We start from the raw sequence: 21,039 nt of genomic DNA, 5'->3' as shown, positions 1-21,039 counted from the left end.
AATTTAAACGCTTTTTAAAATTAATTTTAATCAACATTATTTTTTCATTACATTTTCTCAAGAGCGATTTTAATAACAAACTAATAGATTACATTATATCTAAAAAAGACGAATCGATAAATTCTTTTATGGTCCACCACTTTTTCTACCATCATCGTAAAAAAGATTCTTAAAAAAATGATTATAAATCAATAAGATAATTTTTTAAAAATAATTTTCTTATTTTTGGTTATCTAAAATGACTTTAGGTCATTTAGAATTAAATTCTGTGATTCTAATAAGATAAGACACAAAAGATTTTAAAATGAATAAAAGATGAGATTCATATAGAATAATATTGGGAAAAAAAAGGATAGAAAAAGGAAAAGAAAAGAATATAATAATTAATAAATAATAATAATAATAATAATAAAAGCCCCACAGATATGGTATGGCTGGTGTAGTGTCTATACTATACAGGTTTTACCAAAAAGTGGAAAAGGGAAAAGTAGAGTTGGAAGGCAAACCGCATATTCTGATGCAAAGCAAAGTGGTGCGCCCAAAGGCATCATCATGAAGCTCAAGTCAGCAACCCGTTCCAGTGCTGTTTAAGCGCCTCATAAGCCTTCTCACACCCTACAGCCTGCACTCTAACTCCGCCATCTACTTCTGCTTCTCTTTGGCTTACTACTAACCCCAATCTCGACAACGTTTCTATTGCCTTATCTATCGCCATTTCAACCTGCATGATTGTACGAGTAGTATTCACATTGTAGTTGTTGAAGATTATTGGGAGAAGGATTGCACATCGGCTAATTAAGGGGTTAATCGTGGGTTTTATAAGTAAGGAATACATTTTCATAGAGCTTATGCTCAAAGTGGACAATATCATACTATTGTAGAGAGTCGTGGTTCCTCATCACGCGTGCGCCTTAGCACTTGTGGTGTGTGTAGTCCCCAAATAAAGTTAGGCAACAAACAAATACTCATCCGCTTACCTTTACTTTTAACACCTCGTACAGAAATCTTTCACATTTGTCCCCGACGCTTTTGCCACATCGTACCTGCAATCGTAATGCATTCATTCTTCCGTCAACCAGATCGACCAGCTCGACTGCGTAAACATATATAAATGTCTAAAGACTACACACGAGGAAAGGCTGATCACCTCTCCCTTTTCTTCTTTGAGTAGTATTGCATAGGCCAAGATAGCTTCTTTGTACTGCACCAGAAAATGAATGTTACCAGGAAGTATATTCACATCATTTTGCCCTTTTAAAAGCACTCCTCACCCATTACCGCCAATAGATATTGTCTTTTTTGGGCTTTTCATTTAGGGCTTTCCCTCAAGATTTTTAAAACACGGTCTGATAGGGAGAGGTTTCCACACCCTTCTAAAGAATGCTTCGTTTTCCTTCCCAACCGATGTGGGATCTCACAAATATGGACGGGCATTTTTTAGGCTTAACTCACGCATTGTTAATAATGGGAAACTAGGTTATGAGTGGAGAAAGAAACCTCACTTTTGAAGTTGATCCTTTCTAATCTGTTCTGTCAAATATTACAACCATAACTAACACACTTTGATTCAGATAACGGTAGCCAATGACTTTACTTCTTCCATTTTTGTATATTCAAAATTGTTTTCATGATGCAGCCACCCATGAAAATCGAAAGAACAAGAACAATTGTAAATAAAACTCACTAGCTGTTGTTCCGAAGCATCCAGCAGAAAATGAACTGACCCAAAACCACTGGCTATAGTTTTCTCATACAGTGTCCTGTTAACCAATAACTGTTCAAATCTTTTAGTTAGAAAAGCATCAATCAACCATCAAATGCTTATAGAAAACTGGGTGGTTAGAATGAAACGTGAGCATCAATAAGACTGACTCACTTGATACCTATCCCAGGTTTGTTTGTAACCCAAAACAACTCGGGTGATGTAAATGACAAGAGCACTGAATGCAACCACATCAAGAACAATTGCTGACCTGTGGCAGACGTGAGAGAAAAAAATCAAATATTGTATAATCAGAAGAAATTATAATTAGTCTTTAGTTTTCAAATAAGTGACTTGCACAAGTACAAAACAAAAAATGCAATCCTCTCTATAGAAGCTACAACCTCGATCTAATATTTGATTAGAAACTCATCTTATATGCATACCTCCAGAGGTCAATTTAACCAATTTATTCAACAATGTTCAGTTTATTAAACAGTAGAAGAACAGAACCCGTCTAAAACAATACTTCCTCATTCGTAAGCCTACCTTCTAGGTTTCGTAAGGAAACAAAATTGAAGACTTCAGTAGAATCAAATACAACAATCGACGTTTTACTAAATTTAGATGATATTCGTGTAGTATACATTAACATTTATCGTGTATATAGGCATAAACTGCATGTTTCACATAGAATACTAGATGCTATTTTTAGAATATAACATACATGAAAAATTAGAAGAATGCCGAAAGACTGTCTGGAAAAAGACCAAGCATTGATGATATAACTCCACCACAGTTTATTACGTGACAGATATAAACTACCTACTTCTCTCTATGTGTTATTTTAAAAAAGATTGTAACATATGATTGGAAATCATGTGGGTCCGAACTGTTCATGTTCAAATTTGGCTTCTCATGTAATAATCTTCTAAAAATTGTTATACAGGAGTGTTATAGTATGTGGCCTCAGGAAAAGATATGCGAAGATTCTAGGAAGCAAATTACTGACTGTAATCATGTAGCAAGTTAGGAAGAAACCTACGGTGAGGACAAGACGTTTTCGAACTTGTAATTAATGAAGAAAGCCAAAAGTCCCAATATTGTCGCAGCATCCAAGCGTAGCTGCAATTTGGAGGCATTAGATCAAGAGATTATGCCAAAAACGATAATAATGAACCATCAACATTTTATAGAATCCAACTAATAATAACTACACAGATAATTTTTTTTAAAAAAAAGGTAACTGAGCATAAAAATTAATTCAAAAGTAAGACAATTTATTTCGTATGGGTTGATATTGCTCAATAGAACAAAAGTTGAGTTAGTAGCCGTTGATGTTAATTACATCGGAATATGATCAATGATCATCAATACAAAACTATGGTGAAAATTGGAAAAGTCAAGAAACCATTCCTCCTCTAATTAAGCTACTTATTCTGGCTTTCGTAAAGTCCCTTGGGAAATAAAGCCTTTGACCATGATCGTTCTTAGATATGCACTCATAACAAGTTACTTGTTTACTTGGGTTTATTAACCTCATTACAGAGCATGGAACTCTATACAATTTTATCCAGATTAGAAAGCAAGATCAGAGTGAAATAGAAGTTTTGTTAATCCTTGCATGCTAATAGCCACTAAATCAACTTACTAAATTAGCAGCAATGACAGATAACTAGCCAACTATATGCTCATTCTCTGATCTGCCAGCTCTTATTCATTGTAATAACTGCTACTTACCACTCAATCACCTGGTATCTTAGCTAAGACATTTTTTTTTCCAACCCTAATCTCAATTATAAATAATTGCTACCCATCTCGACATATAATCTCTCTCTTCCATTCATGAGACGCTACAAAAAGCGTTACTAGCCACCAGCAAAACAATCTCATGCTCATCGTAAATCGTATCATGGAATAAAAAAAAATGATGAGAGAAAAAATTCAAGCTGATAAAATGACACGATTACAAAAGAACCATGCATAGACATCCTATACACTCTCCAGTTCTACTGCACATGGATATTAATACAAGAAATTCTAGAAAATGCATTTGGGAAAATTAAATCTACGTCATACCGCGTCTATAATTCGAAAAGATAGTTTCTTGTCAGGAAAGATCACCTGCATGTCATTTTAACGAAGATTGAAATTCATGAGTAAAAATAAGAAGAGACTAACATCTCAAATAAGAAATGCAAGTAGAAAGGTTAGGTGCTATGTAAAGCAAGGGAAAGTACATTGTATGAAAAGAAAACTGAAAACATTAACAGACATTGAAGTGTCAGAAGTATATACTGGTAAGTCCGGAATAGGAATCTTCTCATAGATCTTTAACTGCAACGATGGAACCTCAGTCTTATCTCCACTATTCCTTCCACCTTTGGTGTAAAGTAAAATCAATTCTTGGAAGGCTGGCTCCTAATTCACAAGCGAACAGCAAGTTACAAAGTTGTTTCAGATTATAATAACAGCAGGAACTGAAAGAATATATAAAAAAAAAGGTGGTAGTGACTGCTGGAGTAAAGATGCATGTGATTGGGATTTAGGGCTTAGAAGGATTCCTTTCTTTAGAGATATTGAAAGTTTCCAGCTTAGAAACAATATTGGTGCCGAGAGCATTAGTTTGTCAGATTGTAAAGTTCTTGACAACTCACAAAATCCCTGGTGAAATCGCTTATTTCAACCTTTCCTCGATTCTGTCAAAGTTAAAGACTCTCTTAATCAGTAAGATTCAGGAAGGAAAAGTACCCAAAAACGTTTTCTAAAAAGTTGTAATCTCTTGGATATAGAATCCTCAACACTTTTGGACAGTGACGGATGAAAAATTCTGACTGGTACATCTCCCCAAATACCTACTGTTTCTGTCTAAATGAAGCAGAATATTAATACAACTTGTTTTACATTGCCCTTTTGCTGCTGGAGGACGGTTACTTCTGATGGAAACTTCTATTCTCACCTTTGGCCTCCCCGATAACATAGATCTTTGGCTCCATAAAGCCCTCATGCGTAGGTGGTTGAAAGATAAAGCAAGAGTATTGTGGAACTATGCAGTTAGAGCTTTTATGTGGTCTTTTTGGCATGAAAGAGACGAAGAAAAGCCTTTTGAATCCTTTCTCAAGCTGAAGCTCCCTTCTCAAAAAGTTCTTTCGTAATCACAGTATTTATTATTGTTGTTATTATTATTATTATTAATTCGAACGGAAAGACTCATGCAATAGTTGTTCCTGGTGGGGATTCGTTTTCCTCGGCCTGTAGGTTGCATCTTTTTCTATTTTTATTAACATTCCCCGTTTCTTAGTAGTAAATAAATAAACGTCAAAGTTTGGGTGAATCCATTTTATTCTAACAGCTCATCTCAGCTAATGGGAAGGGAGCCAGTTAGAAATTTAATAGGAGCAAATAAACAATACCTGGAGCACTGATTGAGAGAGGAGGATCGAAATGGATGTTTTCAATCGTTTCCAAATATTATTCCCACAATTTTTCATTGCAGGCCTCCATATATCACTGAGTGATATTCGTGATATGAAGATAGGCCTGGATGAAAAACAATTGTATTGCAAAGTTATTCAAGAGGAAAACTGCTAATGTAACTACTAGAGCCAAAAAAGACTTCCAGAGAGGAAGAGACTAAAGGTTCCTAATACACAGCTAATTAGCATAATATTTTCTTTATTTGAATATTTGAAATACATAAACATCGAGCATCCCAAATAAAACCCAAGTGGCTCAGTTTAGGCTACAAACTCTAGGAGCTAAATGTTGAGTTGCTGTGAAATAGTTTTTCAAGTTCTACTTTTTTTAAGGCTTCATGCTCTCGTTCGATCCATCAAACAGGACATGAGCACATTGTCAATAAGCACTTTTAGCAACATTGCCAAAAAAATTTATCAAATCAGCTAGCAAGGTATCAGTCATACTACCATAGCTAGTTAACTGAACTTCCTTTCTTATATAACAGAATTAGAGCAATAACTAGGAATTAGAATGGTCAAACCTTAAATAAGGTTCAGAAGCTTTACTGTCATCATTAGGCGTGAATGGTTGTTCTGGCATAGGAGGAAGAAGTCCTATCCATGTAAGCAGCCTCCTTAAGAGTCTTCCACGAGGCCCCATGGAAGAAAGAATTCCTTCGTAACGTGATACTGCACTCTGGGCTGCAAGCCAAATTGGAAGGTCTTTATCTGAAATCCGATTGTCACTCAGTAGACCATCAGAATCTTCTTCATCATAACGAAATAATTGCTGAGATGTAGGAAGTTCGCTCACCCAAAGCCTCAACCTCTTAACCCATTCTTGTATTTCTGGCATCTGTGGAGCACCATAAACAACCTGTTAATAATCAAAAAGGAAACTTGACAATAATGACAATGAATGATTCTCGAAGTCCAACATAGTTACAGAAGTATTGACACATTAGATGTTTAAGAAAAGGGGATCAAAATGCAACCAATATCCAAATAGTCAACCTCAGCTATCCAAGTACCAAGTCTCCCCAGTGGCTTTGCGATTATGGAAAAGAGTCCACGTAGAAGTCTAGACTGTATATAATCTAGTTTATCAACAATTAATAGGCCTGTCTGCCTCTCAGTTGCATATCCTCGCCTGTCCAAAAAATAATCGCAATTGCTTCAACGATGTTGGAACAGGAAAATATATGCTGAAATAAAATATAATTGACTAGGACATTGCTTCAACAAACTAGATGAGAAACAATGACGTATCTAACCGTCACATTTTCATATCAAATAGCCATGAAAGCATCAATACTAATACCCAACCAACTGCCAAGTATTGTTTGAGTCTACATGCATCATTCTTATTGAAAAACGCGTTGAGAAAATTCTAACAGAAAGAAAAAGAGTAAAATGAGGTAGAAATACCAGATATAGGCATGTGTGTTGTATAAAACTAAGGATCCATACACAACAACGTTATTGTATCACATCATTTTTAAATATCAGGAACAAACCATGTCAAGCAAATATAATAAATGAACTCACTAAACAAGGCATCTTGCTAAGAACTAGAACGTACAACATGCCTAAGATAAGCAACAAGCATCATCTCTCAAACTTTACAAAAAGAATAGAAATAGTCTGTTTCAGAACCTGAAAATAATTGCATTAGACTCGGACGCCCTCTTCCAGTCAACGTATATTGGCAAAGTAAGCAGATAGTCTGTATTTAATGCTGATGTCAAGCCCAGGTCCATGGCCGACAGTTCCTCAAATTCAGCATTTTTAAGAAGTTGGATAAATGAACGCTGGAAACGAGTGGCAACTGCTACTCTAACAAAAAATACACAAGAAGAAAATATTTCATTCAGATTCAGGTTGAAACTGTGTAGCTTTTCATATGATGTCAGAGTCACAAACATGAAAACATGAACTGAAGAAAGATGGTATATTCTACAGGGATTGGATTGCATAGGACGATTCATGCAAGTTATTATAAATTAGCACGTCTGAGCGTTAGAACATCAATGACCATAAAGGGAATCTACAAGGAACTCATTTCTAGTTGCAGATAACTGCAGTATGCAAAGATTTCATGCAGAAGTTTTATGAATTGAATAAAGAACTAAAGCGATCAACTTGATTGAAGTTTTATGCATGTTCGTATGTTTATTCACTTCAATTGGAAAAACGATGTGAAGAAACTCAAGAATTCAAGACCTACGAAGATTCCCCATTGATGTAACTATTTACGCCACCCTTCAGAGAACTCAAGAGATTGCGGAAGTCCAAATTATAACTGAAAGGCATCGGATTGCCAACTCCAATCTTCTGCACCAGCTCCTCCATGCTTCCAATTCCAGTAATCGCATCTTTGGACGTGATAGACTCCTCTTTCTCATTCGAAACAGTCTGGCCATCAGTATTAGTAGAAGATTCTCCAGAATTAGCCTCGTTTTCCAGCGACTGAGTAAGGGAATAATCGTTCCGCATTTCTTCTAAGGTCTTCTTGTGCTCAGCATGAAGAATGGAGTCCAAGCACCTGCAAAAGCAGTCAAGTGAATTTGTCTTGTTCGAATATCGACGGAAATGGATAGAGATAGTGATGGAACTGACGAAGAGAGGAGAAGAAAATGTTGAGCGTCGGGACCATCATCATCATCATCGTCATGGTTGGAGTTAAAGAAGGTCGAAACAATGGCATCCAACAGCTGAGCTTTAGAAACTGGAATGTGCTTGTGTCTAGGAACAGGAATCCTAGAAATACCTTTGTCTTGGAAGTCATCATCAGCCATGTCGCCGTTGTTGTTCGGCCACTGGTTGAATCTGGAAGCCTCCGCCGCGTTGGATTCCAAAGGCTGCGTGGAGATATCGGGAAAACCAGTGAGGGAAGATGAACATGGAAGAGGAAGAGAGTGACGATGAGCGTGAGGAATTGGGGAAAAGAGGCGTGATGAACTGCGGAGGCCGGTGGGGAGCTGCAAAGACGCCAGCATGGTGCCGACCTGAGCTTCACTGCGCCCAGCTCCGTCTCTATCTATCGACCGTATAGGATAAGGCGCGCGCAGGTTCCAATCCTTCCCAGTTCCCAGTCCAATAAATCAATCAATTATTTTCTTGGGAACCAAAAAACACCACAAATTTGAATAATTTATCATTTTATAATTTTAAATTTTTAAATTTAAAAACTAAATAATTATTAAACCCTACCTTAATTTATAAATTTTAAAATAATTTTTAAAAGGGGATTGAAATTTTAATTTATATCAAATAAATTTCTAGAATTTTAATTGTACGATTAATAAATTTTGTAACTATTGAATATTTATTGAAATTTTAGGTGGTTATATAGTTTAGTATTATGTTGAATATAAATTTTATTTTTATATCTAATGGAGAAGTTATTTTTAAATTTTTTTTTTATAAATTTATTAGATAAAAAGAATATAGTTTTGAGATATATTTGGCATTTTTAAAATTTAGAAAGTTAGTAACATATTTTAATTTAACGGTTAAATTATCAAAAGTAACCTAAAAAAAAAATTGGCATTAATGATAAGTACGAACTTTACAAATTTTCATTTTTACTCTTTGAGTTTGACTTATTTTAACGCAATTCCCAAGATTTTCTTTTAAATTCATGAATCGAAAAAATAAATATAGCTAAATAAAAGAACACCCGGTATACTTTATCTAAAAAAATATTTCTAAACTTTTAAAATTTTCAATTGTGTTATTGTACCATTAGTTTTTTTATGAAAATTATTAATAATTTTTTAAAAAATATTATTTTTAAGTTTATTGAATTTCATTAATATTCTTCTAATTTTTTTTTAAAATATAAAAAAAATTAAAAATTTATTACCGTTTACCTATACTTCAAATTTAAAAAAAAAAAAATTAAGGGCATTTTTTTTTAACTCTTTCAAAAATTTTAAAAATGTATTTTTTTTAAAATAAAATATTGATAGTTTAACCCAAAAATTAAAAACTAAATTGATATTTTTAAGTTATGAAGGTATTATTAAAATTTAGGATATTTTTATTAATTTAGTAAAAAAAAAAATAATAATAAATAAAAAATTTGTTAGTTGGGCTACTCTTGTTCTATAAATGTATTATCAGTGTGAGTGTGCGGATGTGGCGGAGATTGAGAAATAGATATCCATGAGTCTGTGTTTGCAGGCAAAGGCGTTGCCGGTGTGTGCGTGGAGAAGCGATGGGGATGGGATAAGAAACAGGGCACCTCCCACCCCTAACCCTATTCCACCCAGAGACCGCGTCATAGGGTTCGGGCGCCACAAGGGCAAGATGCTGGGAGCCCTGCCTTCATCCTATCTCAAATGGATCTCCAAAAATCTCAGAGCTAGGGACACGGAAGAGTGGGCCATTTTGGCAGACCAGGTTCTGGAGGACCCGGTTTACCAAGACCGCATCCAGTGGGAGTTCGCCCACAGCCTTATGAGCGGCGGGGATGGGAGAAGGGGAACTGGCCGCGACGGCGTCGTTTCTGAGCTGTTGGAGATCAGCGACCGGTTTGGCTGGGATTGGGACGGTGGCGCCCACGACGGCGGTTGGAGAGACGTTAACTTCGAGCTCTTGGGGACCTCTAAAGGTGGAAGAATCCCACGGCGAGGCGAACCGATGACGCAGAAGGTGTCGCCGGGCGGAGGCGGAGGAAGTGGCGGCGGCGGTGGCGGAAGAAGGAGCGAGAGAAGAGATCGGCTGAGAGTGAAGCGAGAGAAATCGAAGGGAGTGGCGGAGAGAAGTGAAATGAAAGCGGAGAACAATCCTCTTCCCACTCCCAAAGCTCAACCGGACAATCCGGTTACCGGGATGAACCGTCGCTTCCCTGGTCGTGAAACTCTGCTAAACCGGTTTACCACAGCCAAATCACATTTATTGGATTAAATTACCAATTTTAACCTTGGAAATTAGTTATGAATTAAATTTGTAATTTTACATTTTTGTTACAGAAAAAGGTATTTTTTCTCTCAACTTTAGTCATTTTTGAAAGTCGACTTGAAGTTGAATAGGATGGCTTTCAAGGAGTTGAATTAGGCTCATCCACCATTGTCACATTGTCGATGCCTGAGACGGTAGTATGTTCCAAAAGTTGAGTTGTTCGTCCATTAAAGCAGTATGTGAGCTGGATTTTGAACGTTGTGAGACAGTTCGGTCCATATTCGGTGGGTGCGTTAGAGCATTGAAAGGACTTTCTCCTAATACCCTCCTCCACATTAGTCATCTCGAAGTTAGTGTTAAAACCATCCGACACTAGAGGTGAATGGCTTGGCCACGACCATGAGGGCTCTACAAACAACAATGGAAGTGTAGTCTCGTCTTATGTAAATGGAACATTCATCTACGTTGTAGATGCTCGCAACGAAATCATGATATTTAAATTCATCTAGCAACCAACCATATAACTTCAACTATATGCGATGATGAATTTCTCATAGTTAAATAATATACATGAGGATAGAGATTTGAAGTTCCGATCATATACTAACCAATCGAGTACTCAAGTTTGGCTGGCGTCCGTGATTCTAATAAACCGTGTCGGGGTCTCGTTTGGTACTCAATTCCACTTGATCATCTTGGTTGGGGAAGCTTTTATCTTGGCTGTTACACATTAATAGGCTAAACAACTGTTTCTTCATGTGAACTGAGAATTGTAGTTTACACGACAACAAAAAGAAGATTATACACATTCTCCGGTGTACTCCCTTCCCTTCATTTCTTGCTTTATTACAACCGAGAAAACTCGAGTTTCTAGCAAACCAGATGAACATTCGACCACGACCTCGACCACGAGCCTCATTGCCTCTACGACCATTCCCTCGGCCACGAGCCTCATTGCCTCTACGACCATTCCCTGAAATGTTGGCAAAGAGGGTCAACTTAGTGACCAAGACTTCGTACACACAGCTCTGAAAATTTGATCCATTGTTCTAACAATCCCAATGATTTAAGCATCATAATCTCTCTCCACATCTAAACCACCAATTCCACAAGAAATAGGTCCCCATCAAATCTGAGTCCTGATGATTCAGCAGCAGCCTGAACTACGCCATCCACCATCCCTCCAAGGATGTATAAACAACGACCAGAACGATCCGTGCAGGCACGATGAAATGATCTCGAGTTCGGTGTGCAACCATTTGCCTTCAATCTCTTCCACATCTTTGCTGCTAATCCAATAGAGTTTCCTGTTGTTAGCTGCACTTCGATTGTTTTCAACGCGCTGACATCCAACGCCCAAAAGTCGTCTTTTCGGTGTCTCTCTGTGTCTTCCCCTCCATATATTAGAAGGCGGCCTCCCAGGATGAGATTCGCCGAGTGTCCGACTCGAGGGAGCGATACTCCTTCGGTTACGTTTTGTAAGTCGTACAGAATTTGCACCCATCTACCATGACCCTCAAATATACTCAACAGCCAGATATCATTCAGCACATCATAGCCTACTCCTCTACCTCCAAATAGAACTACTTTCATTCCTCCAATGGAAGTAAGTGTATGTCCCGATCGAGCTGGAGGCGACGGATGAGACACGATCTCGTGCCAAGTTCCAAATTTAAGATTCTCAGACAGTTCTAACACCCAAGTATCAAACAATCTAATACCACCTAACCCAATTCCTCCATGGATAACCATCTTCTTGTCATCGATGCAGCACGAAGCATGAGCTCCACGAGGCGGTGGTGCTAACTCCCCCACATCGAGCGGTATCCATGAGAATTCAAAACCATGAATCCCTTTCCTTTCGACTCTTCCAGCCCACGTATCGTTTTGACGAATTCCATTGTCGTTGATTCCTCCAAAGAGTATTAGAAAATCACCAACAACATTACATGTATGCCCAAATCTCCCACTTGGGGTGCCTGAATTCATCTTTCGCCAGTTTAGCATCCTGTGACAATCATTACCAATGTATGCCAGCCAGGTATCATCAAGATGACGCCCTATATCAACAAACAACACCAAAATAGAACTCAGATGTTCACAAACTTAGAACTAAGAAGATCAAACTCTCTGGTGAAGTTCTTCACCTGAAAGTGCATGCTAGAACTCTAATTAACATTTAACATCTTCCTCACCATTGACAATTTCATCTGTCAGATGAACACGACTCTCCACAATGGTATAATATTGTCCACTTTGAGCATAACCTTTCATAGCTTTTCTTTGGGCTTCCCCAAAAAGTCTCAATACCAATGGAGATAGTATTTCTTTGATTATAAACCTATGATTATTCCCTAAATTAGCCGATGTGAGACTTTCATCCAACACCTCCCCTCGAACAAAGTACGTCTTCCCTTAATCGAGGCTCGCCTCCTTTTTCTTTTTGGTGTCTTACTCATTTTTTACTATGCCTTCGAGGAGCCTCGACTTCTTTTCTTTTGGAGTCCTTTGTTCGACATTTGAGGATTCTATTGACATGGCTAAGTTTAGGACATGGCTCTAATACCATGTTAGATAAACACGACTCTCCACAATGGTATGATATTGTCCACTTTGAGCATATGCTCTCATGGCTTTGCTTTGGACTTCTCCAAAAAGCCTCATACCAATACCAATGGAGATAGTATTTCTTTGATTATAAACCCATGATCATTCCCTAAATTAGCTAATGTGGGACTTTCATCCAACACCTCCCCTCGAACAAAGTATGTCTTCCCTTAATCGAGGCTTGACTCCTTTTTCTTTTTGGAGTCTTAGTCATTTTTCACTATGCCTTCGAGGAGCCTCAACTCCTTTTCTTTTGGAGTCCTTTGTATAGCTAAGTTTAGGGCATGGCTCTGATACCATGTTAGATGAACACGACTCTCCACAATGGTATGATATTGTCCGCTTTGAGCATAAGCTCTCGTGGCTTTGCTTTGGGCTTCCCCAAAAGGCCTCATACCAATGGAGATAGTATTCTTCGATTATAAACCCATGATCATTCCCTAAATTAGTCGAGGTGGGACTTTCATCCAATATCATCCACTCCGCCAACAACAGAGGCCAGAGGTTTCTTATTTTGATTTGCAGAAAATAATACAGCATCAAGATTGAACAAGAACCTATCCTCATGGTTTGATACTAAAGATCCATAGGTATAACAAGTATTACGAATCAAAAATGGTCTAGTTAGATCATTAATATTGCATTCGAAGGCAGTCGGCTCAATTCATTCAAGGCAACAAGATTAAGAACAGGATAATGAGATAAAGAACACAAACCACTTTCGCAACCTCCACCAAAGAGTACCAAGCAATCTGAGACGAAGTTGAGGGAGTGAGAAGCTCTAGGGCCCGGAAGTGACGATGATTCAGCGACTGGATCGGATAATCTATGGCAACGAACAGATTCAAGCCGGGAAAGTTGCTTGAAGACGCGCATCCATGGAAGCTGAGACGAGAGATGATAGGAGTTGAGAGCCTCGACGGAAGCGGATCCCCATTCCCTTCTACAAATAGCTTCCCAGAGAGCATCAGAGGAAGTGAGAGCCCTAAATCTGCTACAAGTAACCGAGAAGGAGAGTATTGAATCTACAGGCAGTAGAAGGAGAATAGCGAATAAGTGGTCGGGAGCAAGGGAAGTGATCGGTGATCCGTCGTGGTAGCCACCGGTGGTAGTGGATCCTTCCGGTTCCATGAGAGACGGTAAAAGACGGCGGTAAGTAGGCGGCTGATTTGCGCCTCCACCTCCTCCTCCTCCTCCTCCTCCGCCTGGAAGAGAAGAACAGGTAAATTTTTCGGATTTGGAAAAGACAAGATTTCTAGTGTTGGTTGTCGTGTAAAAAGATAATAAGCAATCGATTGGATGCTCAATCAATCAAACGCAATCCGTCATTTTCAATCTAAAATTTCGTTTCCAACACATGTCGATCTTGTTTATCTAATCAATCGCTGCTTTTGAACTTAATCTCTATCCGTTTCATCTCCCACGCAGATTAATTCAAACGTTATTATCCGTAATACTGTTACTAATTATCAATCAGGCTTATTATCTATCCACATCTCCACATCTCATTCTTAATTAACATTTTGTTGCTTATGTTTGTTTCCATTTTTATACGAAAATATCAATTTGAACGTATCGACGTAAATTTAATACATTTATTATAAAGTACACTAATTTTGGACGGAAGACTGTTAAATCGACAATAATTAGCATACATTTCAATTTTTATATGATTAGTGTCGAATCTTTCTAAAAACGCTTAAGAATCATCCTAAGTAATCAATTCATAGTACTAAAAAAAGTAAGGTTGTTATTTAACATAAAAAGTAAGGTTGTTATTTAACATAAGATGTTGAACACAACACTTTGTGGGAAACACTGATACTAAGTAATCAGCTTGTAACACTTGAAGAATTGAGGCATCTTTGAATGAGATATTGAACAGACACTCTGCGAAACACTCCGACACTCTTTATTAAGACCCATTGAAAAGAGAATAATTACATCTAGGCTTTCCAGAAGAAGATGTCATTCGTTCGATGAGAAATAAAAAGGAATATTTCGAATGGCTGAAGCTGAAGCAGCTACTTTCGAAGAAATAGAAAGCAAAGCAACGAGTGGGAGAGTCAGAGTCGAAAAGAGGATTCCTCACATAGAGGATTCCTCACTTCTTTCTCTCATTCAAAACCGTGCATGAGACTTTCATCTCGCACCGCTCCTAAGCTAAGTGATAAAAGAAAGAATAACTCATCCTCATTCCTTTTTTTATTACCTTCCTCAAGTATGTGAAACACTCAAAAGAGATGAGATTACAGTAGACTTATATAAACGGGCTATGTGCTTTGTATTTCTTGAATGAAAACCCCTTTGATTTGACCATCAACCTGAATCATTCTATTGAATGATTCCTATTAGACTAGTGATGATGAAATTCTTTTATTCACATATAGAATAAGAATAAAATAGATATAATTACTAAAACGTCATTTCTTACGTACATAATAAATAATAAATAAAGAATGTATAATAAGAATTCAAATATATAGTTCATTTTATAAGAGCTTTACAATTATTATCTAGTAATTAAAATTTATATAGTTGAAAAAGAAAGTAAATACTTAGATAATGATATTAAATTTCACTAATCTAATACAAATTAAATGGCATCAAGAGCCATGGAATAGTTGTTGCAGAACATTTATTGAGTCATTTTCAACACGCTTCTTGCGATGTCACATTAACTTATGCAATAAAAACCAGATAGGAAGTAAAGGAAGAACGTAACAAAACATCATCAAGAACTCTACAATGGCCTTATTGCTGCTAATCAAGACTATCTATTGCTGCTAATCAAGAACAAAACATCAACATTCTTTTATTTTGGCACCCAACTTATGTTTGAAAATTGCATACTCCCCCTTTGTTTATTAGCTTCCGAAGAGCAACCTTGGCTTCCTCCAGCGTTTCCACGGCATGCCCTCCTTCAAAGGATATCCTTTGGACATTGAACTGCAAGAGAGCATAAGGTTGCATATATTACTACGCATGCTGCCAGGACATGTTCAAATCTCACACTGTTTTTACTCTTTTGGTACCTGAGCTCCTTGGCGGACTCGAATATCGATTCCCTTGCTGTCTATTGATATTAAGGCGGCATCGTCTACCTCGCTTTCAGCTGATAGCAGCTCTTTCAGAGGTTTCGAGAACATCGCGTTCAATTCCTATTACATGGATGTGGGGTTTATGCAAATAAGAAAAGAAACCATTACAAATACTAAGAGAACCAGAATACACCCTTATGGGAGTGCAAGAAACCGAGGCTTCAAAGAAATAATGATAATATACTTCTCTCCAAGTACTTTCTTAAAACTGCAACGGAATAAAAAATAAAGAAAGAAAAACCTGCAACTTAGATCCTCACCTTAAGGCTTTGCTCGCCTCCGTCAACTGCAATCTTATCAGGTTGAAGGGCCTCATACTCCTTCACATCCACCCACGCAACAGTCCCGAAGCCTCCGATGAAATAAATGTCACTGCAAAAACGGCATAAAATCAAGCAGGATAATTTTCTGATTGTTAAACTTAACTTCCTTGTTGGTAAACATGCCAAGCATGAGCTTATGAATTTTTTTGACCCACGGTAACTATATACTCGTCATAAATTATGTTGGTAGACACAAGTAGATGAAACAAAACAAGGAAAAAGAAGAGAACAAGTAGAATACAACATACGGGAGCATCAGCTCAAGGGATTTAATTATCAATGAGTCTAGATGAGTTATTGCAGGAACCAAAGTCGTTTGAAACATTTTTATTATATAAAATGTATATATGATGAGAGAGGCAGGAAGGAATAGGTAGATGCCTAAAGTCAGCAGTCCAAACAAAACAACGGAAAGGATATTACAATCAAATCACATAAAGATTGGTGCAACTATAAAGTACCAGTAATCACCCAGCGTCCATTGCACATGGTTTATGTAACTTGGTTAAGTTTTAAAAGCATTGATAGGATCTTTAAATTCTTGTGGTTGACTATTTCTTTTCAAGTTTTCTCCATCAACTAAAATGAACTTAAGATTTGCAAATTCCCATCTACCATGGTTGAATATTCTTTTATGAATAACAAAAAAAGGAACTTCCTTTCTACAAGAGCACTCTTAGTTCAGTGATAAAAGTAAAAGATAATTTGGAAATCGTTTTGAACATGAAACAAAATGCTTAAATTAGTTAACATGGCTAAGTTGCCTTGGAATGAAAATAAAAAATCTATTTCTTTTTAAAAGTTCCACACAGATGTTCCAGTAAACTTTCTTAATTAAAGAAATAAAAATGAGTTGAAGTAAAATGGATAGAAAATGTTTATAAACAAAGCTACTTACACAGCGTGGGGAAAAATGAGATATTGACAAATATCAATTTTTTGGATAGGAATTTCTCAAATATCAATGAAACACATAGGATTTAGGGCCTTTTTGGAATGACTTTTCTAAGTGTGAATCAACGAAAGTAGAATGGTAATATTTTTTCAATATGGATAAGTTGATGAAATAGTACTGAAATGAGATTCTTTCATACCGTGAATATACAGGTCGACTTATGTACACCTCTATTAATCAAAAAGCACAATTATTGACCGTATAACATTTAATTGTCAAGCACATAGGATTTCCACTGCACCAATTTAATAATATTATCTTGACAAACTAGAAAAAATATTGACAAAGTTAATGAATTTGTAAAAATATTCTTTAATTGTAACATTTAGTCTTTCAATCTAAAATTTTGTTTATTCAATTTTGGCCAACAAAGGTATGCATTAAAAAAAATAGATCTTTACCACCATTTATTTTTATATAGGTTATAGATTGTAAGTAAACACAGCCAACTATAAGCTGCATATAAGCAAATTACATAACAAGCCACAACTATGAACAATAAGGGTTTAGTTAGGGACAAGTGAATCATTAATTTTGTAAGCTTTGACTACAAAATAAATGTTTCATTTAAAAGCATTTTAAGTATTCTTATCTACTCCTTAAATTTCTCGCACAACATTTTGTAATTGAAAATTTTAACAAGTATAATAATCACTTTACTGCACATCAAACACAAACTAAATCAAGAACAAGAAATAAACCTGATGTCTTGCATCCTGAAGTAGTAAAAATTTCCCCACTGTTGAGAAGGTCCTTGTTGATGCTTAGCTATGTATTGCTTGTGAGCCCATTCCTGTAAGAACAAGCGAGGATCATTTTGTTGCTAGATGTGTACATAGGAGAAGACTGATAATCAAGCATGAGTACCAAAAGACCTATGAAATTAGTTTGATGCTTCACTTGTGAAAATAGAGGCAGACAACAGAGTTTCAACTTGTTAACTCTACCAATAATTACATCTTTAAAGTAAAACTGACCTGTTGATCCTCTGGAAGGGGGTATATATCACCAAAAATAGTTACTCTGGCATTTGACAAGCCACTCCATCCAGGTATCTGCAAGGCTTAATTGTCACATGAAGACCTAAAATGCAAGGACTAGAAAATGTTGATTGTTAAACTACATGCCTGCACAACAATGGTGCATCTTGGGTCTGCCAACAAATTCCGGGTATGAATGGCCAGAGGTGAAAAAGAAAAAATTGGATCTGCATGAAAATATATAGATATATGTAAGTACCAAGATTAAATAAAACAAGAAACAAAACACAATGTTATTACTTTATGGAATTGACTATTGAGATTAGGATTATAGAGGAGAAAGCTAGTCCAAAAGTTATATCTTTCATCATATTCTATACCACTGAACAAAAGAAACCCATTGAAGATACTTCATTGTGCGACTTTTCAATCTCCTAGCCACAAAAACAAAAAACAAAATAAAACAACAAACACCAATTTATATAATTTACAAATGCCATTTTCAGCCAGTAGACTTCTTGATGACATGGCAGACGGTCTTTTGAACTAGCTTATCAATTAACAGGGAAAGACAATCCAGCCAATATTGAAACTAATTGACTTACGGCCCATGGAGTCAGTTGCAAAATCTACCAAAGAACCAAATGGGTATCCTTGTCTGCGGTGGTGCATCCGAGACATCACAGTGCACAAATGAGCAAATCTGGCCTTAAAAGTACAAAGAAGATCTCATTCAGAAAGTCTTTGCAGTTCAGAAGGCAACAACAATTGAAGTTCATATACATGACATTGAGGATACCTGTTATATTAGACAATAATAAAATGAATGGAGTTTAAGCCTGACCTGTTCCATGAGATTGCGGACAGCTAAGGCCGGTCTGGGTAGACCATGCGCTGAGGTTGCACTCTGCACGCCACCAGATATTGGTGTTCTGAAAAGACCAGCTCTAGTTCCACTGCCAGATGGAGCAGTAAGAGATGCATCCACCTTTAAACGCTCATTTGCATTCTTTTCATTGCTTTGTGTAAAATTTAGCTCATCCTTGAGAAAACAAGAGGTACCATCATAACTAATCCAAAGCCGTCATTTCTTAATATATGACATCTAATCACTTTCTGTGGCATTACAAAAGGAAAACTAATCTTTTGATTCAAACTAAATCAACAGTATTAGATCTTCTGTTTCTAACTATCAAATTAAGTTAAATTGTTTTAAACAAAATCCAATCATACTCTAAAGCATCCAAAGAATTGATTAAAGAACTATAAAAACTATCAGCCAATCTGTAAGGAACGTAGTCTGCTGCTTCTTTTAAGTCTCCAGTTCAATGTTTAAAACTATGTTCATACATCACTCCACCTTCAAATGTCTCAAAGTTCGTAAGAAAGCATTTATAATAATAGAAACCGATACAATCAAATAAACAATCATACAATCAATCAAATAGTGCATAAATCTCTCGACCTTGTTTTCTCTTCTCAAGACACGTTAAAAACTAACGCATCTTCACCCGTTAAAGCTATAGGTGCTGGACAATCAATAAAACATCAACTCGAAAGAGTTCCATTTATCGTCGCAAATTTCCAGTCACATCAAAACCCTAATTGCATATTTCTACGGACTCCGTTTACAGTAGTATATACAACGTACATAGCAAAGCAGTGTATCCATCGAGGATTCAAGAGACGATACCTCGGGAAAAGATACATCCTCTTCGGAAAAGAGTCCAAATCTATTATCCGATGGTTTAGCCTCATCAGCTTCGCCAGAGAGAGCCCGAAGGGCACCAAAAGTAGTAGAATCGTTGATTCTGAGAAAACCAGTTCGCTTGGTCGGGTTCCTGAACAAAGAAGGAGTGTATGCCTCTGGAAACTTGGGAATGGTCACAGAGCTTGCTAGCGCTTCCATGGAGAAATCACAGAGGATACGGGCAGTGGCAGGAAATCGACGTATAAATGTTAATGGCAACGGAGAAGATTGCGAAGGTTTTGATTAGAAGTTCAGAGAAATCGTGCTTATTTCCTTCCCAGTTCTTTACAAATAAAATTTTCAGCAAACAAATTCGTTAAAATAAAATAAAAATACTTTACCAAATATTTTATTTGTGAGAAATAATAATTTAAATACATGAAAATTATTTAAAATAAAATAATTTAATAAATACCCTTAAAACTTTTAATATTATTTAAAAAATAATTAAAAACTATTTTAAAATTTTAAAATACTCATATTAAGTATTATCTCACAGGGCAAGGTTTTGATACCCTTATAAATGTTGTTTGTTCTCCTCCCCAACCAATGTGGGACATCACAATCCACTCCCTTCGGGGGCCAGCGTCCTCGTTGGCACTCTTTCCATCCTCCAATCGATGTGAGACCACCCCCAAATCCACCCCTTTGGAGCCCAGCGTCCTTACTGGCACACCGCCTCGTGTCTACCCCCTTTGAGGAACAGCAAGAAGGCTGGCACATCGTTCGGTGTCTGGCTCTAATACCATTTCTCGATTTGTGCGTGTCATCCTTGCGCAGGGGCCATGCTAATCTTCTCTGTATCGTTCCAATTTTATCGGATGTCCCCTCTCTCTCTCTCTCTATATATATAGTTTCTATCCGTGCCATAAGAGCAACAATTTTTTTGAGCTTTTTATATAAAATTTAATGAGGTTAATACTGCCTTTAAAATTTATGAGTATTTTTAGGGGTGTACATGTTCCGGGTTGGGTTGGGTTGAGCGATTTTTTTGACCCAACCTAAAAGTTCGGGTTGGTGGGATTGGTAACCCAACCCAACCCGAAACTTTTCACAACCCGACCCAACTCAACCCTCTATTTTCGGGTTGAGTTCGGGTTGGGTCCGGGTTGGGTTGTTAATTTTTTTTTTTTAAGTTTTATTTATCCACAATTTATAATTATTTGGATACAATTTTATATAAAATATATTAAAAATTTACAAACAAACACAAATCAATCCATAATTATTATAAAAAAAAAAATCAATAAAAAAC

At 36.8% G+C, this 21,039-nt stretch overlaps 4 protein-coding genes and 1 pseudogene across 6 annotated transcripts; 1 reads left to right on the top strand and 4 right to left on the bottom strand.

Moving 5' to 3' along the window:
* Positions 1-389: 389 nt before the first annotated feature.
* LOC111807589 (DUF3754 family protein, putative (DUF3754)) lies at positions 390-8,271 on the bottom strand. 2 transcript variants are annotated; one of them, XM_023693374.2, is made up of 14 exons: positions 7,780-8,271; positions 7,388-7,705; positions 6,817-6,996; positions 6,175-6,310; positions 5,703-6,037; positions 5,116-5,242; positions 4,001-4,123; positions 3,782-3,826; positions 2,748-2,827; positions 1,877-1,973; positions 1,685-1,774; positions 1,148-1,201; positions 978-1,043; positions 390-721 (listed from the first exon to the last, which is right to left on the bottom strand). In XM_023693374.2, the coding sequence occupies exons 1-14, from the start codon at positions 8,157-8,159 to the stop codon at positions 560-562; spliced, it is 2,193 nt and encodes a 730-aa protein (XP_023549142.2). In that variant the 5' UTR covers positions 8,160-8,271; the 3' UTR covers positions 390-559. The 2 variants fall into 2 exon arrangements, with proteins under 2 accessions (XP_023549142.2, XP_023549143.2); XM_023693375.2 differs by having other exon boundaries at positions 5,703-6,016; positions 7,780-8,270.
* Positions 8,272-9,283: 1,012 nt separating this feature from the next.
* Positions 9,284-10,161, top strand: LOC111806868 (golgin family A protein). The gene has a single exon (XM_023692372.2). The coding sequence runs from the start codon at positions 9,331-9,333 to the stop codon at positions 10,072-10,074; it is 744 nt and encodes a 247-aa protein (XP_023548140.2). The 5' UTR covers positions 9,284-9,330; the 3' UTR covers positions 10,075-10,161.
* A 379-nt stretch (positions 10,162-10,540) lies between these two features.
* On the bottom strand, positions 10,541-13,988 carry LOC111806867 (Kelch repeat-containing F-box family protein). Of its 2 annotated transcripts, XR_015423222.1 has the most exons (3): positions 13,392-13,988; positions 11,027-12,128; positions 10,541-10,990 (listed from the first exon to the last, which is right to left on the bottom strand). XR_015423222.1 is itself a non-coding variant. In XM_023692371.2 (2 exons), exons 1-2 carry the CDS (start codon positions 13,804-13,806, stop codon positions 11,161-11,163), a joined length of 1,383 nt encoding a protein of 460 aa, XP_023548139.2. In that variant the 5' UTR covers positions 13,807-13,988; the 3' UTR covers positions 10,541-11,160. The 2 variants fall into 2 exon arrangements, 1 of the variants encoding a protein (XP_023548139.2); XM_023692371.2 differs by having other exon boundaries at positions 10,541-12,128.
* Positions 13,989-15,213: 1,225 nt separating this feature from the next.
* Positions 15,214-20,085, bottom strand: LOC111807632 (non-canonical heme oxygenase HOZ, chloroplastic). Its single transcript, XM_023693436.2, has 9 exons — positions 19,728-20,085; positions 18,879-19,076; positions 18,640-18,742; positions 18,182-18,261; positions 18,032-18,109; positions 17,756-17,847; positions 16,037-16,148; positions 15,711-15,836; positions 15,214-15,624 (listed from the first exon to the last, which is right to left on the bottom strand). The coding sequence occupies exons 1-9, from the start codon at positions 19,941-19,943 to the stop codon at positions 15,508-15,510; spliced, it is 1,122 nt and encodes a 373-aa protein (XP_023549204.1). The 5' UTR covers positions 19,944-20,085; the 3' UTR covers positions 15,214-15,507.
* Positions 20,086-20,518: 433 nt separating this feature from the next.
* Positions 20,519-20,611, bottom strand: LOC147790006 (U6 spliceosomal RNA; annotated as a pseudogene).
* Positions 20,612-21,039: the final 428 nt, after the last annotated feature.

Source organism: Cucurbita pepo, chromosome 12, assembly GCF_057944985.1.
Source record: "Cucurbita pepo subsp. pepo isolate OVF chromosome 12, ASM5794498v1, whole genome shotgun sequence".
Lineage (NCBI taxonomy): Eukaryota > Viridiplantae > Streptophyta > Magnoliopsida > Cucurbitales > Cucurbitaceae > Cucurbita > Cucurbita pepo.
This window is presented reverse-complemented; position numbering and strand designations above follow the sequence as displayed.

Excerpts from the sequence above, each read along its gene's own strand:
- LOC111807589 (XM_023693374.2), bottom strand. The coding sequence starts at position 8,159 with ATGCTGGCGTCTTTGCAGCTCCCCACCGGCCTCCGCAGTTCATCACGC. Across the intron at positions 4,124-5,115 it reads TCTCTCAATCAGTGCTCCAG|GAGCCAGCCTTCCAAGAATT; the intron begins GTATTGTTTATT and ends CTTGTGAATTAG. Across the intron at positions 1,044-1,147 it reads TCAAAGAAGAAAAGGGAGAG|GTACGATGTGGCAAAAGCGT; the intron begins GTGATCAGCCTT and ends TTACGATTGCAG.
- LOC111806868 (XM_023692372.2), top strand. The coding sequence starts at position 9,331 with ATGAGTCTGTGTTTGCAGGCAAAGGCGTTGCCGGTGTGTGCGTGGAGA.
- LOC111806867 (XM_023692371.2), bottom strand. The coding sequence starts at position 13,806 with ATGGAACCGGAAGGATCCACTACCACCGGTGGCTACCACGACGGATCA. Across the intron at positions 12,129-13,391 it reads TGGTGGAGGTTGCGAAAGTG|GGCGTCATCTTGATGATACC; the intron begins GTTTGTGTTCTT and ends TTGTTGATATAG.
- LOC111807632 (XM_023693436.2), bottom strand. The coding sequence starts at position 19,943 with ATGGAAGCGCTAGCAAGCTCTGTGACCATTCCCAAGTTTCCAGAGGCA. Across the intron at positions 18,110-18,181 it reads GATGCACCATTGTTGTGCAG|ATACCTGGATGGAGTGGCTT; the intron begins GCATGTAGTTTA and ends TAAGCCTTGCAG. Across the intron at positions 17,848-18,031 it reads CCCTTCCAGAGGATCAACAG|GAATGGGCTCACAAGCAATA; the intron begins GTCAGTTTTACT and ends TTGTTCTTACAG.